Source organism: Cicer arietinum, chromosome 3 (assembly GCF_000331145.2).
Source record: "Cicer arietinum cultivar CDC Frontier isolate Library 1 chromosome 3, Cicar.CDCFrontier_v2.0, whole genome shotgun sequence".
In the NCBI taxonomy this organism is placed as follows: Eukaryota; Viridiplantae; Streptophyta; class Magnoliopsida; order Fabales; family Fabaceae; genus Cicer; species Cicer arietinum.
In genome coordinates this window covers 68,122,674-68,145,300 of record NC_021162.2, presented here as the reverse complement: position 1 = coordinate 68,145,300, position 22,627 = coordinate 68,122,674, and the positions used below count along the sequence as shown (strand labels likewise).

At 27.9% G+C, this 22,627-nt stretch overlaps 1 protein-coding gene across 1 annotated transcript; it reads left to right on the top strand.

Moving 5' to 3' along the window:
• Positions 1-20,661: 20,661 nt before the first annotated feature.
• Positions 20,662-21,442, top strand: LOC101491323 (pterocarpan synthase 1-like). Its single transcript, XM_004493567.4, has one exon. The coding sequence runs from the start codon at positions 20,739-20,741 to the stop codon at positions 21,309-21,311; it is 573 nt and encodes a 190-aa protein (XP_004493624.1). The 5' UTR covers positions 20,662-20,738; the 3' UTR covers positions 21,312-21,442.
• The last annotated feature ends 1,185 nt before the right edge of the window (positions 21,443-22,627 follow it).

Below are 22,627 nucleotides of genomic sequence, written 5' to 3'. Positions count from 1 at the left end.
TACCGAATTGAATTAGCTCTCTATTGTGAAGTGTTTTTCTTATACAAAAGATAATAACTCTTTCTCTTTGTGAACCATGACAACATTTACATAAAAATTGATAATTTTACTATAACTGTTTTAATGTTAATATATCTTTTGTAGTATCTTTTTATAAGTTATTATACATAAACGTAATTATATAATAAGTGTTTATCCATAAGTTTATAGTTAAATCGATCATCTAAACAAGATATTTTTCTTAAATGATTCATGGACTCTAACCATGGTTGTGGAATCATGGAAACTAGAGCTATCAAAATTGACTTCTATATAGCCATTGGTTCACCAAATCCAAAAAACTGTAGGATTTGGACTTTAAAAATTTAAACTCAAATTTTTTTCACGGCATTTTATCTCATCCCCTAAAAACTCGATTATGATTCGGGTTAGTTTGTATGAGACGCTATAGCCCGTAACCTGCATAAAAGATGAAACATAAAAGTGATACTCCCTCTTGTTATTTTTATAAGCAAAAATTTAATCTATAGACAAAAATTAATTACTTTCCACTCATTTAATGCTAGTATTGTTAATATACTCTTACTTTAAAAAAAAAATATTTAATGTCAGATAGTTGAATATTTGACATTCGAATGGACAATTTAATAAATTTAAAATACATTTCACATGAAATTTAAATTTAAAAAGTTAATGATACCTAATTAATTTTCTTGATATTCGTCAAAGTTATTTTTGTTTATATCAATTATCAGATAGAGTAGTTGCTTGCAGAACTAAATTCATTCTAGAAAATCCAACGAAATTACTAATTGAAAATGAGTTCCGTCGTTGTTCCAACACTTTTCACTTTCTACTTAACTCTTTATCCTTTGGAGATTGATTATTTAAGGCAACTTTTGGTAACACTATTCATCTAACGTTTTTTTTGTTCTTTTAATTAAATGAGTGTTTTTCACACACAAACATATTAATATATAGATAGATAGTTTCTTCGTCTTTGTGCGGCATTTGATTTCACGTCTCGATATCCTGTTTGATTTTTCATTTTGTTGTGGTATTTATTTGGTTCAAATTGATAGATTCACTTCGATCAAGTGTAAATTTATATTCAATTAATAATTTTAGTGTCTTTAATGTTACGACTTTCAAGACATGTGTATGTCAGATACTTCAAATTTGTTTATGTTTGTAAGTTTTATTATAATTATAGATATTATGCTAATAATCTAGATGTTATGAGATTGTTCTTTATGTTTGTAAGTTTTATTATAATTATAGATATTATGCTAATAATCTAGATGTTATGAGATTGTTCTTTATGTTTGTAAGTTTTATTATAATTATAGATATTATGCTAATAATCTAGATGTTATGAGATTGTTCGTAAATTTTTTTTTTTTTTTTATTTTAACAAATTTGAATTGTATCATTCTCAATTCATATAATTTTTACTAATTTAAATAAAAGAATATAGATCTTTGTAGGAAAAAAAATACTAATTGAATAAGTTATTAGTTTATATATATTGTATACACATGCATTTAATTAATTAAATTACACTATTATTACACCTTGTTAGATTAATTATTAAAATATCTACACGGTGATATGTAACTATTGTTATTGTAAAAAAAATTACATTGTGCATAGATCACAATCATTCATAATGATTTAATAATTGGTATAAACTTACACTCTGCATATGAATTAAATTATGTGTAAAGTAGTTTTATGCACAAATTGTTTCATAAATTAATAGCATATATTTAATTATAAGGGGGGAAAAATCAATAGAGGAAAGTCTTTAGAGTGACCTCAGTCCTCGTTGCTTAAACAATATTTATTCTATTTTATTTTTGTTGAATTCAAGATAAGGTTTGTCCTCTACATTACATATATGGAGTTTATTTGAAATTTAAGTTAAAATATAACATAGTTACAATATTTTGTCGTTTCGTATATACATTTTGTGCTATGATTCAGTCGCATGCATGCTCGTAGTGTAGTATACGAGAAATGTAAACTTAACATTATTTATTGAAGAGGTAATCTAAAATAGCAAGTTACCAGAAATAATACTATAAATTTTGTTGACCGGTTGGATACCAAAGCTTGAGATCTCGTTTTTTATATTCTTAAAATTGATGGACTTGCCATATTCAAACGAAAAATCAACCCATAATTCAAACCGTTTAGTCATCATTGAGACCAAAGTTTATATTCGTCATCATCACTTATCAACTGTACAAAATGAAATGGTTAATTGCACATAAATCTTTTATGGTGAAAGCTCAAATGTGCTCATATTATTTTATTCTTTTTTTTTTAATCAAAACATTTTATTAAGGGAATACAAGAGATATATAAATTTATATTTAAGATAGACGGTCCAACTCAACATCAAAAAATAATTATCGACCTTCTATGAAAAATATACATGATAAGTTATAACGGCCTCAAATGTCTAAAAGCAATTCATATGCAACAATGAATGAGGATTTGTATTTGATTTAACTTTTGAATTTTTGAAAACCAAATCTATTTTCAATTCCTCAGTTTAGAGTTTCAGTTTTTTCTAGTCAAGCCAAATTTTTTACCTCACCTCACATAAGAATTCACTTAATATATAAAAAATATTAAAACATAACCTTCCAATCATCGATACTTTGTTTCTATGTATTTTGCCTTTCATGAACATGTGTCCTTAATTTATTCGCCCTCAACTTCTAGGACCGGTTCAATACACCACCAATTAATTCTTTCATATTTACGAAATATTGAAGCTATTGTTAGTGCATGAAGATAATGTAAACAAATAAACTGTTAACAATGAAAAGAGGAAGAAAGAGAAAGAAGAGAAACAGCCACTCAAGGGTTTCATAACATAGAGTGAACCAAACCAAAGTTAATAGGGTTACAATGAGTATATATACAGGAAAATAGAAAATATCTAAAATACCCTTACTACTAATATATAATAAAATTATCTAATATCTCCCCTCAAACTCACAATGCATTAACATGGAGCGTCGAGAGTTTGTCAACTAAAAAACGAAAACGTTTAATGAAATGCATCTTTGTGAACAAATCAGCAATCTGTAAAGAAGAAGAGAAAAATGGTAGAATAATAGTTCCATGCTGAAGATGATGACGAGTAAGATGACAATCAATTTTAATGTGTTTGGTGCGTTCATGAAAGACCTGAAGTAACAATGTCGATTTACAAGAAAGGGGGGATTGAATTGTAAATGTACCTTTTAAAAATTCCTGTTAAAAACTTGAGAAAATAACTCAAGATTGATCTTGGTTATGAAAACAGAAAACGGAGAACGTTCTTGGTTTTAGTAGTAAAACGGAGAACGTTCCTTGATTAGTTGAAAATAGAAAATCAGTTTATGTTTTAATTAATTCAGTATGATAAATAGAGAGATAGGATAGAGAATACCACACAAGGATTTTATCCTGGTTCACCCAATCGTGGGTTACGTCCAGTCCTCACACTGTGAGATTTTCCACTAAGTGTAAAAGAGCTTTCTTGAACTTATAACACCTTAGTCTTAGATCAACCTTGATCTATTTAAACCTCTAATGCTTTCTACCTAGAAAGCAATACCAGCACCTATCTAACCTTGATAGGAAGTAATCTTAAAACAAACTATAAAGAAATTCTTATAGTTTGAGTTTTTACAATTTGATTGTTTTGACAGAATATGAAATTTCTCAACTCTTGTTTGAGAATTGATTCTTTACAAAGGATCTAATGATAATAGCGCAAACTAATATATGAATATGAATTAGCAGCTGTTTCGCAGAAATCAGTGAGTAAGATTTGCCTCTGTTTTTTGCAGAATTTCAAGTATGTATATGAATGATTATGGATTTCGAAGCACTTGAATTTCTTGCCTTGAATCGGGATAATGGCCTTCTATTTATAGGCTTTAGATGTACTGAATGAAGGTACAAGAGATGTTGGAGAGACTTTGCTTTTTGACTGAAACATTATTTCAGAATAAAAATAATCCTTCTTTGAAATAGCTTTTTGACTTTTAATGGTTTAGCATTTAAAGCAGTTATGTCCTTTCTTAGAAAGTGCTCTTGACGTTTCTTCATTGATCTTGGATGGTACATTCTCTGTCTTGAGTTGAATTGCAGATCAAAACAGAGAGAAACAGAGTTGCTATCATTGTGCAGAAAACGGAGAATGATTAACGTTCTTGGTTTGTCAGTTTGAACTTTCTTGAGCTTTAATAATCATTCTGGAGTTCCTGTTTTAAACGTTCTGGATTTCCTTTGTAATTGTCTTGTCATATGCCCAGATTGATCGAACTTTCTTGACGTTTGATTTTTTGAAGTTTGCAGACTATTATGACTTTTGTCTGTATTTGAGTCCTTTGATCTTTGAGTCTGGATAATTCCTACTTGTTCCTTGCCATGTATTGATTATATATGAATAATTCCCAGAGCAGACTCTTTGTCAAAGAGATAGAAAAGGTTTGACCAATATGCTGTGATGGACAGTTGTTGAATCTGAAGATCATTCTCTATTATGATGCAGAATGATCTTGTTGCTGCTTGATTCTGTTCTTAATTAAATCCACTCAAAAACACATGTTAAATTAACATAACATTTTAGAATCAAAATTAACTTTCTTAATTAACCTTTGTTTATTTTCATCAAAACTTTAAATATAGAGTTTGTCTCAACAAGACCGAGTTGTGAGCAATTTGAATAACACTTTTGTTATCGCAGTGCATCGGAGTTGGCTCAAAAAAGAGAGATACCCATATCAGACAAAAGCCAACGCAACCAAATTATTTCAGCGGTAGTGGATGTCATAGCACGATACTCAGCTTCTGTAGAGGAGCGAGAGACAATGTCTTGTTTCTTACTCTTCCAAGAAATAAGAGAGTCTCCAAGAAAGATACAAAACCCTGTTGTGAATTTACGATCAGTGGTATCACCAGCCCAATCAGCATCAGAATAAGCTCGTAACTTCAATGAGGATTACGATGGAAAGATAAGACTTTGAAATTGAGTTCCTCAAAGATAACGAAGAATCTGAAGAACTGTTGCCTAATGTACTGTAGTGGGAGAGACAACAAACTGACTAACAACATGAACAACATAAGCAATGTCAGGTCTGGTAATCATAAGATACACTAAGTTTCCAACCAAAGTACGATACAAAGTGGAATTTGGTAAAGGAACACCATCCGAGGGAGCATATTTTACATTCAACTCAAGAGGAGTATTTGTTGCTCTAGTATTAGAAAGACAAGTCTGATCAAGAATGTTGGCAATGTACTCTGATTGAGAAAGAAGGTAGCCTCTAGGAGAGTAGGCAACTTCAATCCCCAAGAACTAGTGAAGAGTTCCCAAGTCCTTCATCTCAAATTGTTTGGCTAACTGCAATTTCAACTCATTGATTCCACTAACATCATCACTTGTAATAATCATATCATCAACGTATAGAGAAAGTATAATGTGACCATGAGTGGTGGACCTTATAAACAATGCAGAATCATGTTCACTAGAGCGAAAACCAAGAGAAGTGATCACAATAGAGAATTTCTCAAACCAAGCTCGAGGTGCATGTTTAAGACCATATAGAGCCTTTTTTAACTTACATACTTCCCCTGGATTATGAGAAACTCCTTATGGAGGGACCATATAGACTTCTTCATGAAGCTCACCATTTAAAAAGGCATTTTTGACATCCATTTGAGAAATATGTCATTGACGAATAGATACAACTGCAATAAGAGTACGAATAGTGGTCATCTTGGCTACATGAGCAAAAGTTTTTTCATAATCCATACCATATTGTTGAGAGAAACCCTTAGCAACAAGACGTGCTTTATAGCGCTCAGCTGACCCATCAGACTTAGTTTTGACCGTGTATACCCAACGAGACTCAATAGCACGTTTTCTAGGAGGAAGAAGTACTAATTCCCAAGTGTTGGTTTTGTGCAATACAGATAGTTCTTCTTCCATAACCTGCTGCCAAAGGGGATCAAGAACAGCCTCTTTATAGGAAGAGGGCTCAGACAAATTGTGAATAGAGGTTAAGAAAGAAGCAAATGAAGCTGAGTAAGTTGAATAGACAAAATCAGGTAACTAAGTAGACTTGCGTTGACGAGAATGGTAACGATGAGGATCAACAATCGCAGGAGGTGGTTGGACAGCCGGGGGGACAAGAGGGATGTCATCATGTGGAGTAGTAGTATTTGTCATCATAAGCAAGTAATTCAGAAAATTTATTAGATGTATATTCACCACCTACATCACAACGAAAACACTTTATAACAGAATTATATTGAGTTTTGACCATTGCACGAAATATATGATAAATGTCAAAAAATTCAGACCGATTTCATAAGATAAACCCAACAATAACGAGTGTAATCATCAATAAACAAAACATAATATCTAGATCCACCTTTGGTGAGAACCGGTGATGGACCCCAAACATCAGAGTGAACTAAATCAAAAGGCGCATATGAAACGGAAACACTTTTACTAAACAGAAAAGCTGAAAATTTAGCAAGTTTACAACCACAACAATCTGAGGTATCACAGGGTTGTAACTTTCCTAAGGCTCCAGTAGAAGTCAAATATTTTAATTTAGAAGCAGAAGCATGTCCAAGGCGAGAATGCCATGAATAAAAACTAGAAGATAAGGAATTCAAGTGAAAACTAGATAATAAGTCAGCAGTAGTTGTTGAGGCTGCAGTATCTGGGAGTCGTAGGTCATCCAAAACCTAAAGTCCCCCATGTCTATGGTCTGTCCCAATCAGCCTCCCGGAATGTGGATCCTGCACACAACAAGAAGTGGAAGAAAACATAACCGAATAATCGAAATCACATATTTGACTAACATAAGCAAGACTCAAAGTAAGATTAGGAATATAATAAACATTAGAAAGAGACAAGTTAGGTGTGGAGACAGAACCAATGCCTGTAAGTGGCATATGAGTGCCATCAACAGTCATAACTGACACAGACGAGGCAGGTTTCACAGACACAAAAGATTTATCATCGTATGTCATATGATGAGATGCTCCAGAATCAAGAATCCATATGGAAGGAGATATACCTGACATACCAGAGGAGTTCAAACCTTTAGAAGAGGTGGCAGACATGGCATGTAATTGAGTGGCAAGAAGTCATCAGCAGTCATAACCGACACAGACGAGGCAGGTTTCACAGACACAAAAGATTTATCATCGTATGTCATATGATGAGATGCTCCAGAATCAAGAATCCATATGGAAGGAGATATACCTGACATACCAGAGGAGTTCAAACCTTTAGAAGAGGTGGCAGACATGGCATGTAATTGAGTGGCAAGAAGTCTTTGAAGCAGTTCTGCAATATCAGATATTTGGGAAGCAGTCTCAGATGAGTATACAGAACCAGAACTAGAGTCAATGGTAGGAGGAGCAGAAGCAACAACATTGGACGATGGCCCCCTAAAATTCTTCTTATGTGCTCTCCCCAATTTCGGACAATGTGTTTTCCAATGACCTTTTTCTTTGTAGAATGCACATTCATCATTACCAAGCCCAACTCTCCCTTGAGATGTTTTATTTTTGAACAGAAGCAACAAAAATAGATGGAGGAGTTGAGAGAATTCCTTTATCTAACACACCAGAATGAGTCTTAAGTCTGATTTTGTCTCCCAACAATTCACTAACTACTGATTCAACATTAGGAAGGGGGGAACGATGCAAAATACCTCCACGAAGGCCCTCAAAATCATCACGAAGAGCCATTAGAAACCAAACCAGACGTTGCACCTCTCTTTGATCAATGTATGCTTTGACAGCTTTCAACTCAAGTGATTCCATAAGAGCCAATTGATCCCACAGATTAGTCATTGCCGAATAGAATTCCTAAATGGTCATATTGTTCTGCTTAAGAGCTCTAATATCACTTTCCAACTGATAACGTTTTGCAAAGTTAGACTGAACATACAAACGTTTCAAGTGATCTCAAATCTCTTTAGCAGTATCATATTTTGCTAGTTGTACTCCTATAGACAACTCAACAGAATTATTAATCCAAGTAATAATTTTTGAATTACTAACATTCCTTATTTTCAGATATTTTGCATATTGAGTTTCATCCTTTTTATATGTAGGCTTAACAGAAGTTCCATCAACAAAACCCCACATATCTTTTCCAATCAAAAAAATTTTCATCAAATAACTCTAATAAGAGTAATTTTGTCCATTGAGGTGAACACTAACAGCTTGAAGAGAGTCATCCTTAGCACCAGCCATAACAAATAATGACAGAAAAATAGAACAAACACAATCACTGAGACAAAATAAATTAAGGATAACTTGGTGTTGTGCGAGCACGATTTCTCCCTCTCCAGACGTCGTTTTGCCGATCCGACCGTTGAAGATGAAGACCTAAATGTTGCGAACTTTCTGTCCAAAAATCAGCCCGATCCAACGGTTAACTAATGCGTAATCGATGTTTTTATGAGACTGATTTAACAAAATCGAGAATATGGTTACTCTTCTCTTTTCTCTTCTGTTGGTTGTCTTTCCTATCAAAATAGTGTCTCTCTTCTCTACGGTAGATCCCAAAATCAACCAAAGCTCTTTGATACCATGTTAACAATAAAAAGAGAAAGAAAGATGAAGAAGAGAAACAACCACTCTATAGTTTCATAACATAGAGTGAATCAAACCAAAGTTAATAGGGTTACAATGAGTATATATACATGAAAATAGAAAATATCTAAAATATCATTACTACTGATATATAATAACTTTATCTAATACACCACCAATTAATTCTTTCATATTTACGCAATATTGAAGCTATTGTTAGTGCATGAAGATAATGTAAACAAATAAACTAGTTGAATATTATTTATTATTTAAACCAGTAAATTAGTTTAGAAAGCGAAAAATCAATAAATCTGCAAGTATATATGTATCAGTAAAATATAAGAATTTTGAACTAGTAAACCAAAAATAACTATGTTTAAACCGAAAATCCAAAGAAAAATTAAAATAAAAGGGTGAAATGTAAAGATGGATGTTGAGCTCAAGTAAAACACCTAAAACAATAGTTGGTGCTAGATTTAGTTGGTTTAATTAATGGCCTAAATTGTTTCTTATGACACTTTATGTATTATATAGATTTATTTTGATAGTTTAAGTTATGATTTTAAATTGAAAATCACGTCACATAACATGATATGATTGTAATATTTCAGTTGTGATAATGTACATATCGCAAGTATTTACAATTGTAATGGTTTCGTCAGCGATGCGAGTGCAATTTTAAACTATGATTTAAGAAATAAATAATAAAAAATAATAAACTGACAAACATCTAAATGAGAAAATTGATAAAGGAACAAATAGTTGGATAGGATAGTAATTTATAGATCTTTTAGTATATGTCTAGTGATAGTTTATGTTTATTTTATTTTTTGGATAAAAATGTTGGTTTTATATTGAGTAACAAAATCAGCATGTTTTTTTGACGTCCACCGTCAACTTAATGAGTAAGGATTTCCTTCTTTTTCAAAAGAAATTATTGTCACATGTATTGTATTGAATGTGTGTTGTTATATCACTATATGTCTGAAAACTAAAATAATAGATCAAATGGAGAGGAATGTTAATCCGAATTTAATATGTACGTAAAAAGAAAAGAAATAAATAAATATCAAACACCAAATTTAATGTGTCTCTCTTATTCAAGAAACATATGGCTTGAAACTAAAATTTGGTAGTGTTGGGCTCTTTTTTGTTTTTTGGTATAAAGTGTTTTTTGTTTTTTGGAATAAAGTGCTGGCTCTTTTAATTTGCGGAAAAAAAATTAGTGTTAGCTCTTAACTTAATTAATAATTTAAAGTAAAAAATATATTATAAGTTCTCGTTACTTTAGTTGATCGAATTATATCACTTACATCTTTGTAAATTTTGACTGGATTCTTTTTTTTTTGCTGGATTATATAAAAAATAATAATTAATAGTTATGCCACGCTATTAGTTTTTTAAGGCAGCCCAAATCCTTCTGTTAGGTCTCACAAAATATTTTTTTAAGGGAATGTTGTTAAGTCCCCCACAAAACAGGATAGTCTTTTGAAAGGAAGATTCTGCTAATTAAAAAATTAAATACAACCACTATCAAAAGCGTAACTCTGATAATATTTTTTACATTAGAAACTAAAATTAGAGGATTAAATGAACAATTACATTTTTTTTTAAAGAAAATTAGATCTCCAAACAAATACATATTTACTAGAGTTCAATTATTCCATGAAGAATAAAGATTGTGTAGTCCAACTGGTAATCGGTTCATATTCATGGTTTTGAGGTCGAGTGGAATGTAGAGCCCATTGCTCTATTAGTTTATCTCAATAGAAAAGAGTCATACCTATACAATAACATTAAAAATTAGCATGGTAAAAAATACGTAAAAAGTAATATTTGTAATATAATTATTTGATGGATGGTTGATATTTGAGTTGTGTGGATAAAAAAATATACTACTAGTATTATGTTGTAAATTATCTCTTCAGTAAATCTAAATTGCTTCAAAAAAATATTTTCGTCAATTATGTGTGCAATACCATGCTATAGAAAGTGACGATAAAAAATGGAAAGGCCTCGTGGAGCCTAACCTAAGAATTTGGGTTTTTATTACTACAAAAAAAAAAAGCCTGTAAAGAGCGGCCCATGACAGAATTCTATCAAAAGAATAATTTTTTTTAAAAAATAATTAATTCTTTCTATTTCTCTTAAAGCAAGATCTTAACAAATGTCTCTGAAACTTGTTAACGGTCTAAATATATAAATTTTTATTCAAAATATATTGAGATTTCTGTATTAAAATTTTAAAGGTTAAAAGTTTTCTCTTTTCAATTTTTTTTTACTACTTTTGTACTCTTAATAAGTGCCCTAATGGTACTAACAAGCACTTGATAGCATTACTTTTCTCTTAATTTTACTATTTTTAAAATAAAATAAATAAATAAACTAGTTTGAATTGAAAGTTTTTATCACATAAATCAGGAATATAAAAATTTACACATATTTAAAATTATTTTATATGTCATTAAAATATACCAAAAGTAATATCGTGTATACTTTTATTAAATATCGTTAATCTTTTATATGTCTCAATAATTTATCAATTATTTTAAATATATATAAATTATTACATATATAGTTTATATGATAACTTTTAATCCAACGAAAAAATTGAAGAAAAATACAACTAAATGAAATAGAGATAATTGATGGAGATTTGAATTAAAAAAAATTAAACTCGTAAATTACAAATTTTTGATGCTAGTGCGGAAAAGGTGTTCATAATTTTTTTTAGGTTGAATATATTTTTTTTAAATAAAATTTTAACTTTTCAATTTTATTCTCTAGAAAAAATATATATATAATTTTAAGTCTTGACAAAATTATCCAACATTCAGTTTTAATTTGGTCCTTGATAAAACAAAATATGTTTAATTTTTATGGAATTTTAATTTTTTTTAAATGATTTTTTACGACAAGAAGTTTAATTTCTATGCATTATTAGCGTAAAAAGTTATACACATCCTCATATTACCATCAATCATGTACATAACATTAGAAGTAATTATGAAAAAAGTCAAACATTACTAATGATCTAATATGATTATGATCGATTGACAATGTAAAAGTTATTTAGTGTGTAAAAATTCAATTTTTATAAAATTATAAATAATTCCTCAACAAAAAATAGAATTTTTTTAATTAAATATAAAATTAAGAATAAAAGTAACATAAATATAAAACTAAAAATTATTTTTAAACTCTTTTTATTTGTAAGTTTTTTATAATATTACAAATATGTTTACAAAAATTCCCTCAAAAATATATTTTGAGTAAACATTAAAAACTAAAATTACGTACATAGTAACTTTATAGTAACTATAAGTTATTTTTTTTTTCATTAAGTCAAATTAAAAGGTCAAATTTTTTGTTGATATTAAAAATATAGTTAACCTCTTTTTTCTTTTTTTTTCATGTATGGTTTACGTTATATGATGTAAATGTAGAGCAAGTGAAGCTATTTGTATAAAAATATGGTAAAATGTGGAGCTATATTAATCATGGGCCTCTAAGGATCTTGTTGTCTAACTACTAGGGCATTGTTCGAGAAAACTGGATTCCGTACGTCCAATTGGCCTTATATCTCCAAATTATTAAAAATACGAAATTATTTCTTTAATTTTTTTAATTAGTAAATGATAAAAATAAAAAATAAAAAAATACTCTAAAATCTGACCTCCTAAACCAAATTTTTGGTATGTAAAATTTTTGGCTTGTGGTAAGTAAAATTTTTCGCTTAAAAATTCTGTACACAATTTATAACTACCGGAAATTTTATTTTTAAAATTTTTAATTATACAATTTGTTTGTCGGAAATTTAGCCGCCAACAAATTTTCGGTACATTGTTTATTTTATCGGAAAATTGTGCCTTGAAATTTTCGATGAACAAATTTTTCGAGCAAAATTTACTTTTCTCGAAAATACAAATTTGGGGGTATGATGACACACTTTTTGACTTTTAGAGTTTACTTAATTAAATTTTTTAAATGGTGGGTATAGACTTGGAGAGTAAGAAATCCAACTTTTATTGTTCAGATGTTCGGATGCACGATGAGTGGCTTTTACTCACTTCACGTCCCAAAATGTTTCACATTAGATTTCTCAAAACTAGTATTTTCAACTTTCATTCTTGAAAATTTTACCGTGTACTGCCTCTTTTATCTATATATAAAGAAAAATATCAAAATACTCTCGTATAAATTAAAAATGACTACTTTTTCATTTATTAATTTCAACATTTCTGAAACACACAAGTGTAAAAAAAATAAAATCCGAATTTTTGACTTCAAGTTTTCTGGTACGCACCTTCAACTCCAGAAAACTTGAAAAAAAATTTGCATCACTTCCGGGAATCATTTTTAAAGTTCTACGAAACTATTGTGAAACTTATTTCAAGTTTTATGGAAAAAATACACTATCGCTAAACTTCAACGTGATATTTTTGGAAGCTACCGAAAAACTTCATCCACGAATTTTTCGGTAGTTGTTTGAATTTATTTAATTCATTTGATTTTAATTATTTTTTTCAGTAGATAGGGCTAGAGATAGAGATGACAAAGTTTGTAGTAAGCATACGTGACTTTGAATATTCATCATTTATTAATGTTCCCCCACAAAAGATTCATCCGACAGTATCACGTTCAAAATGGAATATAATGACATAGAGGAGTAAGCTCATATACATGAGGAAGTACTTGAAGGAGGAGGACATGTACAATAGGATATGTATCTCGATATTAATTATTAATTATTATTTATAGTGCATTAACTATTTATGGTGTATTATTTATTTATGATGTATTAATTATTTAATTGTGTATTTATGGTGTATTAATTATTAATTATGGTATATTAAAAAAAAGATGTGTACCAAAAAAACTTGTGTTTTTGTAAACACTTTGTCAGAAAAATTGAAGAAAGTTTTTCAGTAATATATATTTTTTTATTCTATATCGAAATTTTTTATTTTTTTTTGTTGAGTTTTCCACTAAATATCTTCTGTATCAGTAAACTTATTAAAAAAAATTCAAAAAAAAAATGATAAAAAAATAAAAATATTTTTAGCATTTTCATAAATTTGTTGAGCATAAATATAAAAATTGGAGTATAGTGGGTAATTTTTTTTCGTGAAACAAAGGTGATTTCTCACGTCCCTACTCCCTACGTGGTCCGAGAAAGTTGGCTTTTGTACCCCTCAATTAATCCTGTACCCCTCATTTAAAAATTTTATTTTTAAATGTCCAAACTACCCTTGATAAAACTGTAAAAATTTAAAAGAATTTTTTTTCCGGAAATTTCATTCATAATGAAATTTCCGGTAGTTATAAATGAATACCGGAAATTTCAGAATGAATGAAATTTCCGGTAGTTATAAATGAAATTTCCGGTATTCATTTATAACTACGGAAATTTCAAAAATGAAATTTCCGGTATTCATTTATAAGGAAATTTCAAAAATGAAATTTCCGGTATTCATTTATAAGAAATTTCATTCATTCTGAAATTTCCGGTAAAAAAAATTCTTTTAAATTTTCACAGTTTTTTCAACGGTAGTTTCGATATTTAAAAATAAAATTTTTAAATGAGGGGTACAAGATTAATTGAGGGGTACAAAAGCCAACTTTCGTGGTCCGATTGGGATTACCATTTAGCTGGACCTTCTTTTTTGGGCCCGGTACTTGTATAAAAGATAGTTTTTTTTTCTCCGCAACCCTCAATATTCTCATAACCCTCTAAATTGTATTTAAATTTATTAATTCTGATGTGTAAAATATTGAGTTTAGTTGTGACTTTAATATTTGGTCACATCACTTGTACAAGTAACTTTAAATTTGAGACACTATAATGTCTATACTATACCGTTAATGTCAGAGAATAAAATAAATCAATATTTTAAAAATAATATAACGCTCAAGAACAATTCTATCTTCAATATAGTAATGGTTGAAGTTCTTATTATATTTTGATTTTTTAATATTATACTATTTATATACATAGTCATAAAGATAATTTCATTAATTGATTAATATTACACACACATCTAAAATAAAAATCAATTTAGTCAAGTAAACAAAGTTGTTAACTTATATTATTGTAAAGAGAATTTGCATTAACCGCTCTAAAAACATATATATCCTTTTAATTTTGAAAAGACATTCACCTCCTTTATACTACTAAAAAAAACTGTCAAATATTTTTTTATCACACTTATATCTATTCATGTCATTTACTATATAATACGATTAGAATTTTCGTTTTCATTTTAGTAGTACGACTATACATTTAGTATTTGCAAATTTGAAATGTATTATTATATTATTAGTGTTACAACTATAGTTGTATTCTAGTTTCTTTTTTCATAAATTATACATAGAGTTATAACTTGTAAAAGAAAAAAAAATGTTATGCAAATTTTTTTTTAGTTAGTACAAGGAAAGGGAAGTAAGTGTACTTTTAAAATTGGAGTGGTGGATGTCATTTAAGAATACCTGAAAGGTAGTAAATGCAATTTTATTTTATTTTAAAGATCAATTATTTTATTAAGTTATTGATATACAATTTAAGAGTTGAATAATTCATATATATAAATGAATACTTCATAATTTCGTTGTGTAGTTTGTTTAAGTTTAATTTTTTTTATGTATCTAATTAGAGTTGTTAAAATAGGTCATTCGGCCTATTTATGGTCGGCCTTATCGAACTATGAACTTCGTCAAATTGAAGTAAAAAACCTAGTTAAAAATGAGTTTGAAAATTACTGCTTAAGTTCAATGCTAATTGGAAATTGGATTTTTGGACAAATTTATCATGTATTTTTTTAATTTTTTTTACATGTAAATTTTGTAATATCAAATAGTGTAAATATTTTTCATTTTTTGAATTATGTAACTTTTACATACTATAATATTTTTTTATAAAATATTAGTAACAGTCTTTTAAATATAATACAAAATTATTAATATTTTACTTTCTTTACTATTGTTATTTTTTCTTAGTAAACTTTATTTCTTGTTGTGTTACTCTTAGGGGTTTATTGTTATTTTTTGAAAGTATTCTTGATACTCTAAGAGCCGATTGGATTATTTGTTGCGAGTATATTATATTTTTAATTTAATTGTAGCTTTAGTTATTATATTTTTACGGATTAAAAATTATATATTGTGGTTGGCGTTTTAGCTTTATTTGCTGTGGGTATATTGTATTGTGGTTGACATTTTAAATATGATACAAAACACCGTAAAGTCTATATATTTTTAAAGAAACCAAAATTATATTAAAGGTAAAAATGCAAACCACAAAGCACAAGACATGTTATGGATTAACCAAAGTGCAAATTACAAAATAGAGCAAAGTAGTGCCCTCAAAATCCAATTGACAACACGAGCACCCCAGGCCTACAACACATTGATTAGTATATTATATTGGGCTGGGTTTGGAAACACATAATACGCTACTAGGGTACTACTCGTGGCCCATAGAGACTGGTCTGAATTTTTAATGGCAATGTACTCACACAGCTAAAAATTCGGACTGAAATTATAAATACCAAGTCCCTATATTTTAGAAAATTTTATCCAGCACCTCTATATTTATACTCTTATTTTATATATAAAAAAAAATAAAAAATAATACAATTATTAAACCAAATAAAAAATCAAGTGCTACTTTTTTCTTTAAAAAAAATAATTAAGACTACATTTGATAATGTCAAAAGAGAGTTTATAGTTTATATGTAATTTTAAAATGATTAATATTTTTAAGTAACTAATTTATTTATTTTTATTTCAAATAAATAAAATAGATATAAAAATAAAAATAAAAATAGATTGATAAATTTTAAACTAATTTTTTTTACTATTTTTTAAATATTTTAAATATTAATTAATAAAAGTTATTTTTAATTAAGAATGTCATTTTGCATTTTAAATTAATTAAATTTTTAATTTTATTAATCTTCAATTAATTTAATAGTTATCAACTATAAATTATGAGTTAGAAACTAATTTTATGATTTGGATAATATGATAAAATTATTTTTATCATTTAACTATTAAATTATATTAAAATTCACAACTTAAAAAATTTATAAGGATAATTCAATACGGTGAAATGATAAACATAAATTTTTCATATTTTTTATTCAAACACTAGAAACTTAAAATCATTAATTTTATCAAAGATAGCTTAAAACACTACACTGTACCTGCTGCCACGATGCAGCAATAGCCTCCGGCGGCTTTGGAGGTAGACAGGTTGTTGAATAGTGAATGGATGCAATTGTGACAACAATCACGTTTATCATCAAGACTGAATTAACAATTCAAATAATATATAATATAAAGATAGAAGACAAATCTATTGGGAGTCTTAACCTCTTGAGATTTAAATCGAATAGATACTCTCGTTGGAGGGAAAAAATATTTAAGAGTATTTATAAAAAATATATCTTTTGTGAACATAAATTTTTGGAATTAATTTTAAAAGTATATTCACAAAAAATTTAGAAATATATAAAATATATATTCACAAAAATATATATTTTCTTATCGCACATTTTTCAATATTAACTAAATAAATTTAATTTATATACATAATACATCGATAATGTAAACTTCTTTTACATGTAAATTTAATTAAATAATTCTATATAAAATTTTGTGAATATATTTTTGGAATTAATTTTAAAAAGTGGCACTATGTTATAATTTAATCAAAACTATAAAAGATGAATATTTCTAAAATGGTGTTGGACAATATTAAAAATTTACTCGATACCAATATTTATATTATATTTGTGGATATTCAACTTTTTTTAATTATTTAATTACAAGCGAATTTAGTGATTTTCTTATTATTAATATAATATTATGTGTATATTTAAGTGTATTGTTTGTCATAAACAAAATAAATTTTGACTTTTAAACTTATAATTTAAAATTATAAACTAAACGATTTAACTCTCTTAATTAAATTATATATATATCAAAAAAAAATTATAACATACTCATACATTTATTATTTTTTTAAATCTCATATTAGTACTCGGCATCGATAGTGTACATGTTCCTATGCATATTAGATTGAAATCAAGTAGTATTAAATTATTGAAATTTAATTATGCAGAGTTATTGATACAAATATATAGTTATTAGCATGATCTATTTAATAAATTTTTAAGAGGTGTTGTGAAGTAATTGAATGATTATTAAATATTATTATCAAAAAGTTATCAATGAGTGGTATGTATGTATGAAAAATGTTGGGAAAATAAATAAATAGATAAATTTAAATATAATAAAATAATGTTGAAATTTAAAATCAAATAATAACATCATATAAAATTATTATAACTTAAAAAGTTCTCTTAAATAACTCACACATTCAATATAACTACGTTCTCTCAAAAAATATACAATTACTTCACAAAATTCTAAGATAAAAACAAAAAAATAAATAAATATTACCTTAAATATTTTTAATATATGCTAATTATAATAAATAAAAAATTAAAATCTTATATACAATCTTAAAGTTCCTCCTCCTCTAAAATTTTAACCGATGTAAATTAGTTCTAAGTATAAAATTTTCAAACAACTCTAATATTAAATTGACTCGAGTACTAAAAAAAATGAAAGTCTTTATGATATACGTCATAAGACATGCCTCAATTTTTTAATTGAAGAGCTAGCCTACTTGTGATGATCCGATCCATATTACGAATGATACTCTTCATAATGAGCATTTTTATCTTTATAATTAAAATAATAATTCAATTAAAATTAATTCAATAAAACAAATAAATAATTATTTATTTTAAAATTTAATTAAAAAATAAATATTAATTAAATCACCATCTTAAACATAAAATATATAAAATTATTAACTTATATTTCTAAAAGATACCATCTATCATTGTTAAAGTTTCAACTAATTTTTAAAGATGATAAATCATCTATTTTGAGTCTAATTTAATAAGTCCAATTTATTTTTCTGTTTAGAATCCGTCCAATTTCAAATGAAAATCTAAATCATTTAATTGATAAACATAAATGAATTGCCGCTCCGGATCAGTATATGGACCTAAAGTATTTGTAGTTGATATTTTCTACATTGATGATCGAGACATTTGTTTTATCTTTCGATTTAAGCTCAGTTTTTTTTTTATAAAATTATATTTGTTAACAGTTTAATTTTAATATAACGGCCTGCATAGTTATGAATGCTTAAATTTTAGGACTTGTGACCGCATAAAAATCAAAATTTTAAATATACTGGTAATGGCTGCGACAAAAAGCAAAGTCGAATAGAACATCTACCATGTTATTGTTACGGAGGCCGCCTACTTTTTTTTAACAACAATTTATACGTTCACAATTTTTCTACGTACATCAATAATTTTTCTCTGTTAATAACTAAACCTGATAACACCTATTTTAAATTAAATATAAAATAAACAGATAAATCTCAAATAATTAAATAATCATGACAATTTCTATGGTGCACTTAAAAAAAATTAGTGAATCGTACTATTAATTTTTTAATCAAATTATTTTTCTCCACATAAATATCTATATATTGTATATTAAGTTGACCAAATTATTTATTCAGATACATTTATTTTTTCAATTTAATTCCTCAAAATTTAATAAATTATTTTTCTAAATTTTTTATTTTAATTAAAATTAAAATTATTATCAACTCAATTCAGAACTCATTCACTTATTCTCATGAAACCACTTTACCATCAAAAGAAAATCGCTCTCCTTCGCCGTTTTTTCACCGTTGTTTTACCATTGTGAGAAGATCTCTCCTCTATTTCACTTCCAATTCGTTCATGTTTGTACCAACCACACATCGTCATTAGGGATGAAAATATGTTGGGTCGAGCTAGGTTTTGCTAGGTCTGTCAAAAAATATAAAGCTTAAGTCTGACATATAAACTTACTTTTTAGGCATGAGTCTGACCTTGATAGAAGTCTGGTATCACATGTTATCCCAATTAAAAGCCTATTTCATTTTAATATTTTTAAATAAGTAATTAAATATATATTTGAATAGATTAATAAGTTAATATGTCAATTAAATTAAGTTATATTTTGATATGTAACATCATATTTTGAAGAATATGACTTTATAAGCATTATACTTAAATTATATTGAATAATAATACATCTAAATATGTCAAAAACTAAATGAGATTAATATGCGTAAATCACTAAAAGTTGAATATATAACAAAAAAAATAAAAATTTAATATAATAATTATAGTAGTAAAAAAAATATTATTTATATTTATTTAAATAGGCCTAAAAGGCTTATTATGTGGTCTGTAGTTTGACATTTTTTAACTAATTAGGTTTTTTTAGAAGCTTTGACCTTATATATTTAAGAAAAAGTCTGGCCTAACGTAGGTTAAGCTGTAGGCCCCTGTCGATCGGTGTGACCTATTCCCATTCTTAGTCGTCATCGTCGCATTGTTGTTTTCTTGTTTGTCTTTGATTATTAATGAACTAACGACGAAGATAAACAACCAAAAACGCGAAGGGAGACCGTGGAGTGAGAAAAAATAGAATTATTTTTTGTATATTTTAATAAATAAATCATAATTATTTTAAATATAAAATTTAAAATGTCTAAATTATTTTATAGATAATTACACTATTAATAATTTAATTTAATAGTAACAATTAACTTTCAACCGTAAAATATAAGTCCTTAATAAACAATTGAGATCAATTACTACACAAACATTATAGAATTACAATTTACAACTCAAGCGATCTTGATATTTGTCGATATTTACTTATTATTATTTCGCACTATATACTAGGTATTTCTCGGATGCTTCGCAAATAAAAAACTCAATACACTTTAATAATTTTTTAACACAATAATGACATCTATCATTCTGGTTTTTCGTCAATAAACATCAGCTTGAAAATAATAGTGCGTTGACTCAGTTATTCAAATGCCAGCGACAAATAATTGAAGCAGCCTCACTTATTTATTATAAATAGGCATAAATCATAACGAATTGAAATATCACTCATCAAATCTGAAACATTTTCTAAGTAAACAAGCTTTTCTTAGTTCACTCACATCAACCATGGCAAAATCTTCATCCTCCTCCATAACTGTCTTCGTTACTTTCCTCTTCATAATAACCCTTGCAACGGCCACTAATTACTATCAAAGCCTGTCTCCAACAATGTTGGGCTTCCAAGAAGAGAAACTAACCCACCTTCATTTTTACTTCCACGACATCGTGACAGGCCCAAAGCCAAGCATGGTATTTGTAGCTGAGCCCAATGGCAGAGCTAAAAGCACCCTTCCATTCGGAACCGTTGTAGCGATGGACGATCCATTGACATCTGGGCCTGAGCGTGACTCAAAACTTGTGGGTAAGGCCCAAGGAATTTACACTTCTATTTCACAAGGGGAGATGGGGTTAATGATGGTTATGACGTGGGCTTTTACAGAGGGAGAGTTTAATGGAAGCACCTTAAGCATATTAGGTAGGAACATGATTATGAGTGAACCTATTAGGGAAATGCCCATTGTTGGTGGGACTGGGGCTTTTCGATTTGCACGTGGGTATGCTCAGGCCAAGTTTTATTCCGTTGATTTCACCACAGGAGATGCCACTGTGGAATATGACATATTCGTCTTCCATTATTAGTTAGGTGTTTCTAAGAAGTAACATAGTTTATTTTCGATTTTATTATTTATTATTATTGATATTGTGTTTCTCTCATACTCAACCAAAGGTGAAATAAGAAAATATAATACCATATTTGTTTTGAAATTTAATATGTGTTTGTGATGTTGATTTCATTTTTAATATTTATTAACTTAGTATACATTTTTAACACCATTGGCATAGCGTTGGTTATGTCAAGAAAAGCATAGTGTTGTTGGTAAATTTTAATTTTGGTTTCGGCAGACAAACAAATATATTAGACAAACATGTTGGATGCCTAAACAAAAAACAAAAAGACACACATGTTAGATAAACAAACAACATTACATAGAAAAGTATTGTTCGACATATAACATGACAACTGTAATGTGTATGTTGATGAAGAAAATTACTAAGTTACACAATTCAATGGGTTCAAAAGTAAAAAAAAAAAAAAAGAAGTGATTTGATAGTAATAATAATTATTAGAAGTGAATATTTAGTTTTGCAGTATGATATATTTTGTAGTTTTTTTTTTAATTATGATACTTCGCCGTTAGTTTATTAATCTTACAATGAAAAATAACATACACTAATTAATATACAATGTCATTATTTCTATTTTATCTCTCTCAAGACTTAACACGAGATATATAAGTGTATCTCAATAATTTTTCTAATGGAATTGTCATGTGTCAATCCCTCTAAAAATTACCAAATAGATTATACAAATAAGAACTATATTATATTCAATTATTGTGGCACTTTATTTGTTATATTAATTATTAAAATATAGGGTTAAATAAGATTTTAATTGAAGGTGCACAAACACGAAAAAGTGAAGATTGAATTGCGTTTGTCTAATTTTGAAACTATTTTCTTAATTTTAATTCTGATACTGATTTGGTGACTTAAGTGTTTGAACTAATCAGATGCAACAATAAATAGACAAAGTGGAAGTAAAAATAACACACCATAATTTATCACCAACTTGGTAGCTATATCGAGTTCATTCCCACAAAAGGATTTATCTTCTAAATCAAAATCTTGAATTACAATAGCACATGACACTACATGCCAGTCTTCTTAAAACAACCTGAACCTATAGACTTTTTGAGGCAAACCACACATTGACTCTATGAGTCAAGTGTACTCTACACAACCTGAAATCTACATATTGTTAGAGGCAAACTAAAGCCGTTACTGGGCTAGATTACAAATGGGTGAAACAATTTCTGTTTTGCTCATTATAATCAAATTTATTACAATGATTACAGACTTACAATAAAACACTAAACATTAAATAATATAAAGTT

Excerpts from the sequence above, each read along its gene's own strand:
- LOC101491323 (XM_004493567.4), top strand. The coding sequence starts at position 20,739 with ATGGCAAAATCTTCATCCTCCTCCATAACTGTCTTCGTTACTTTCCTC.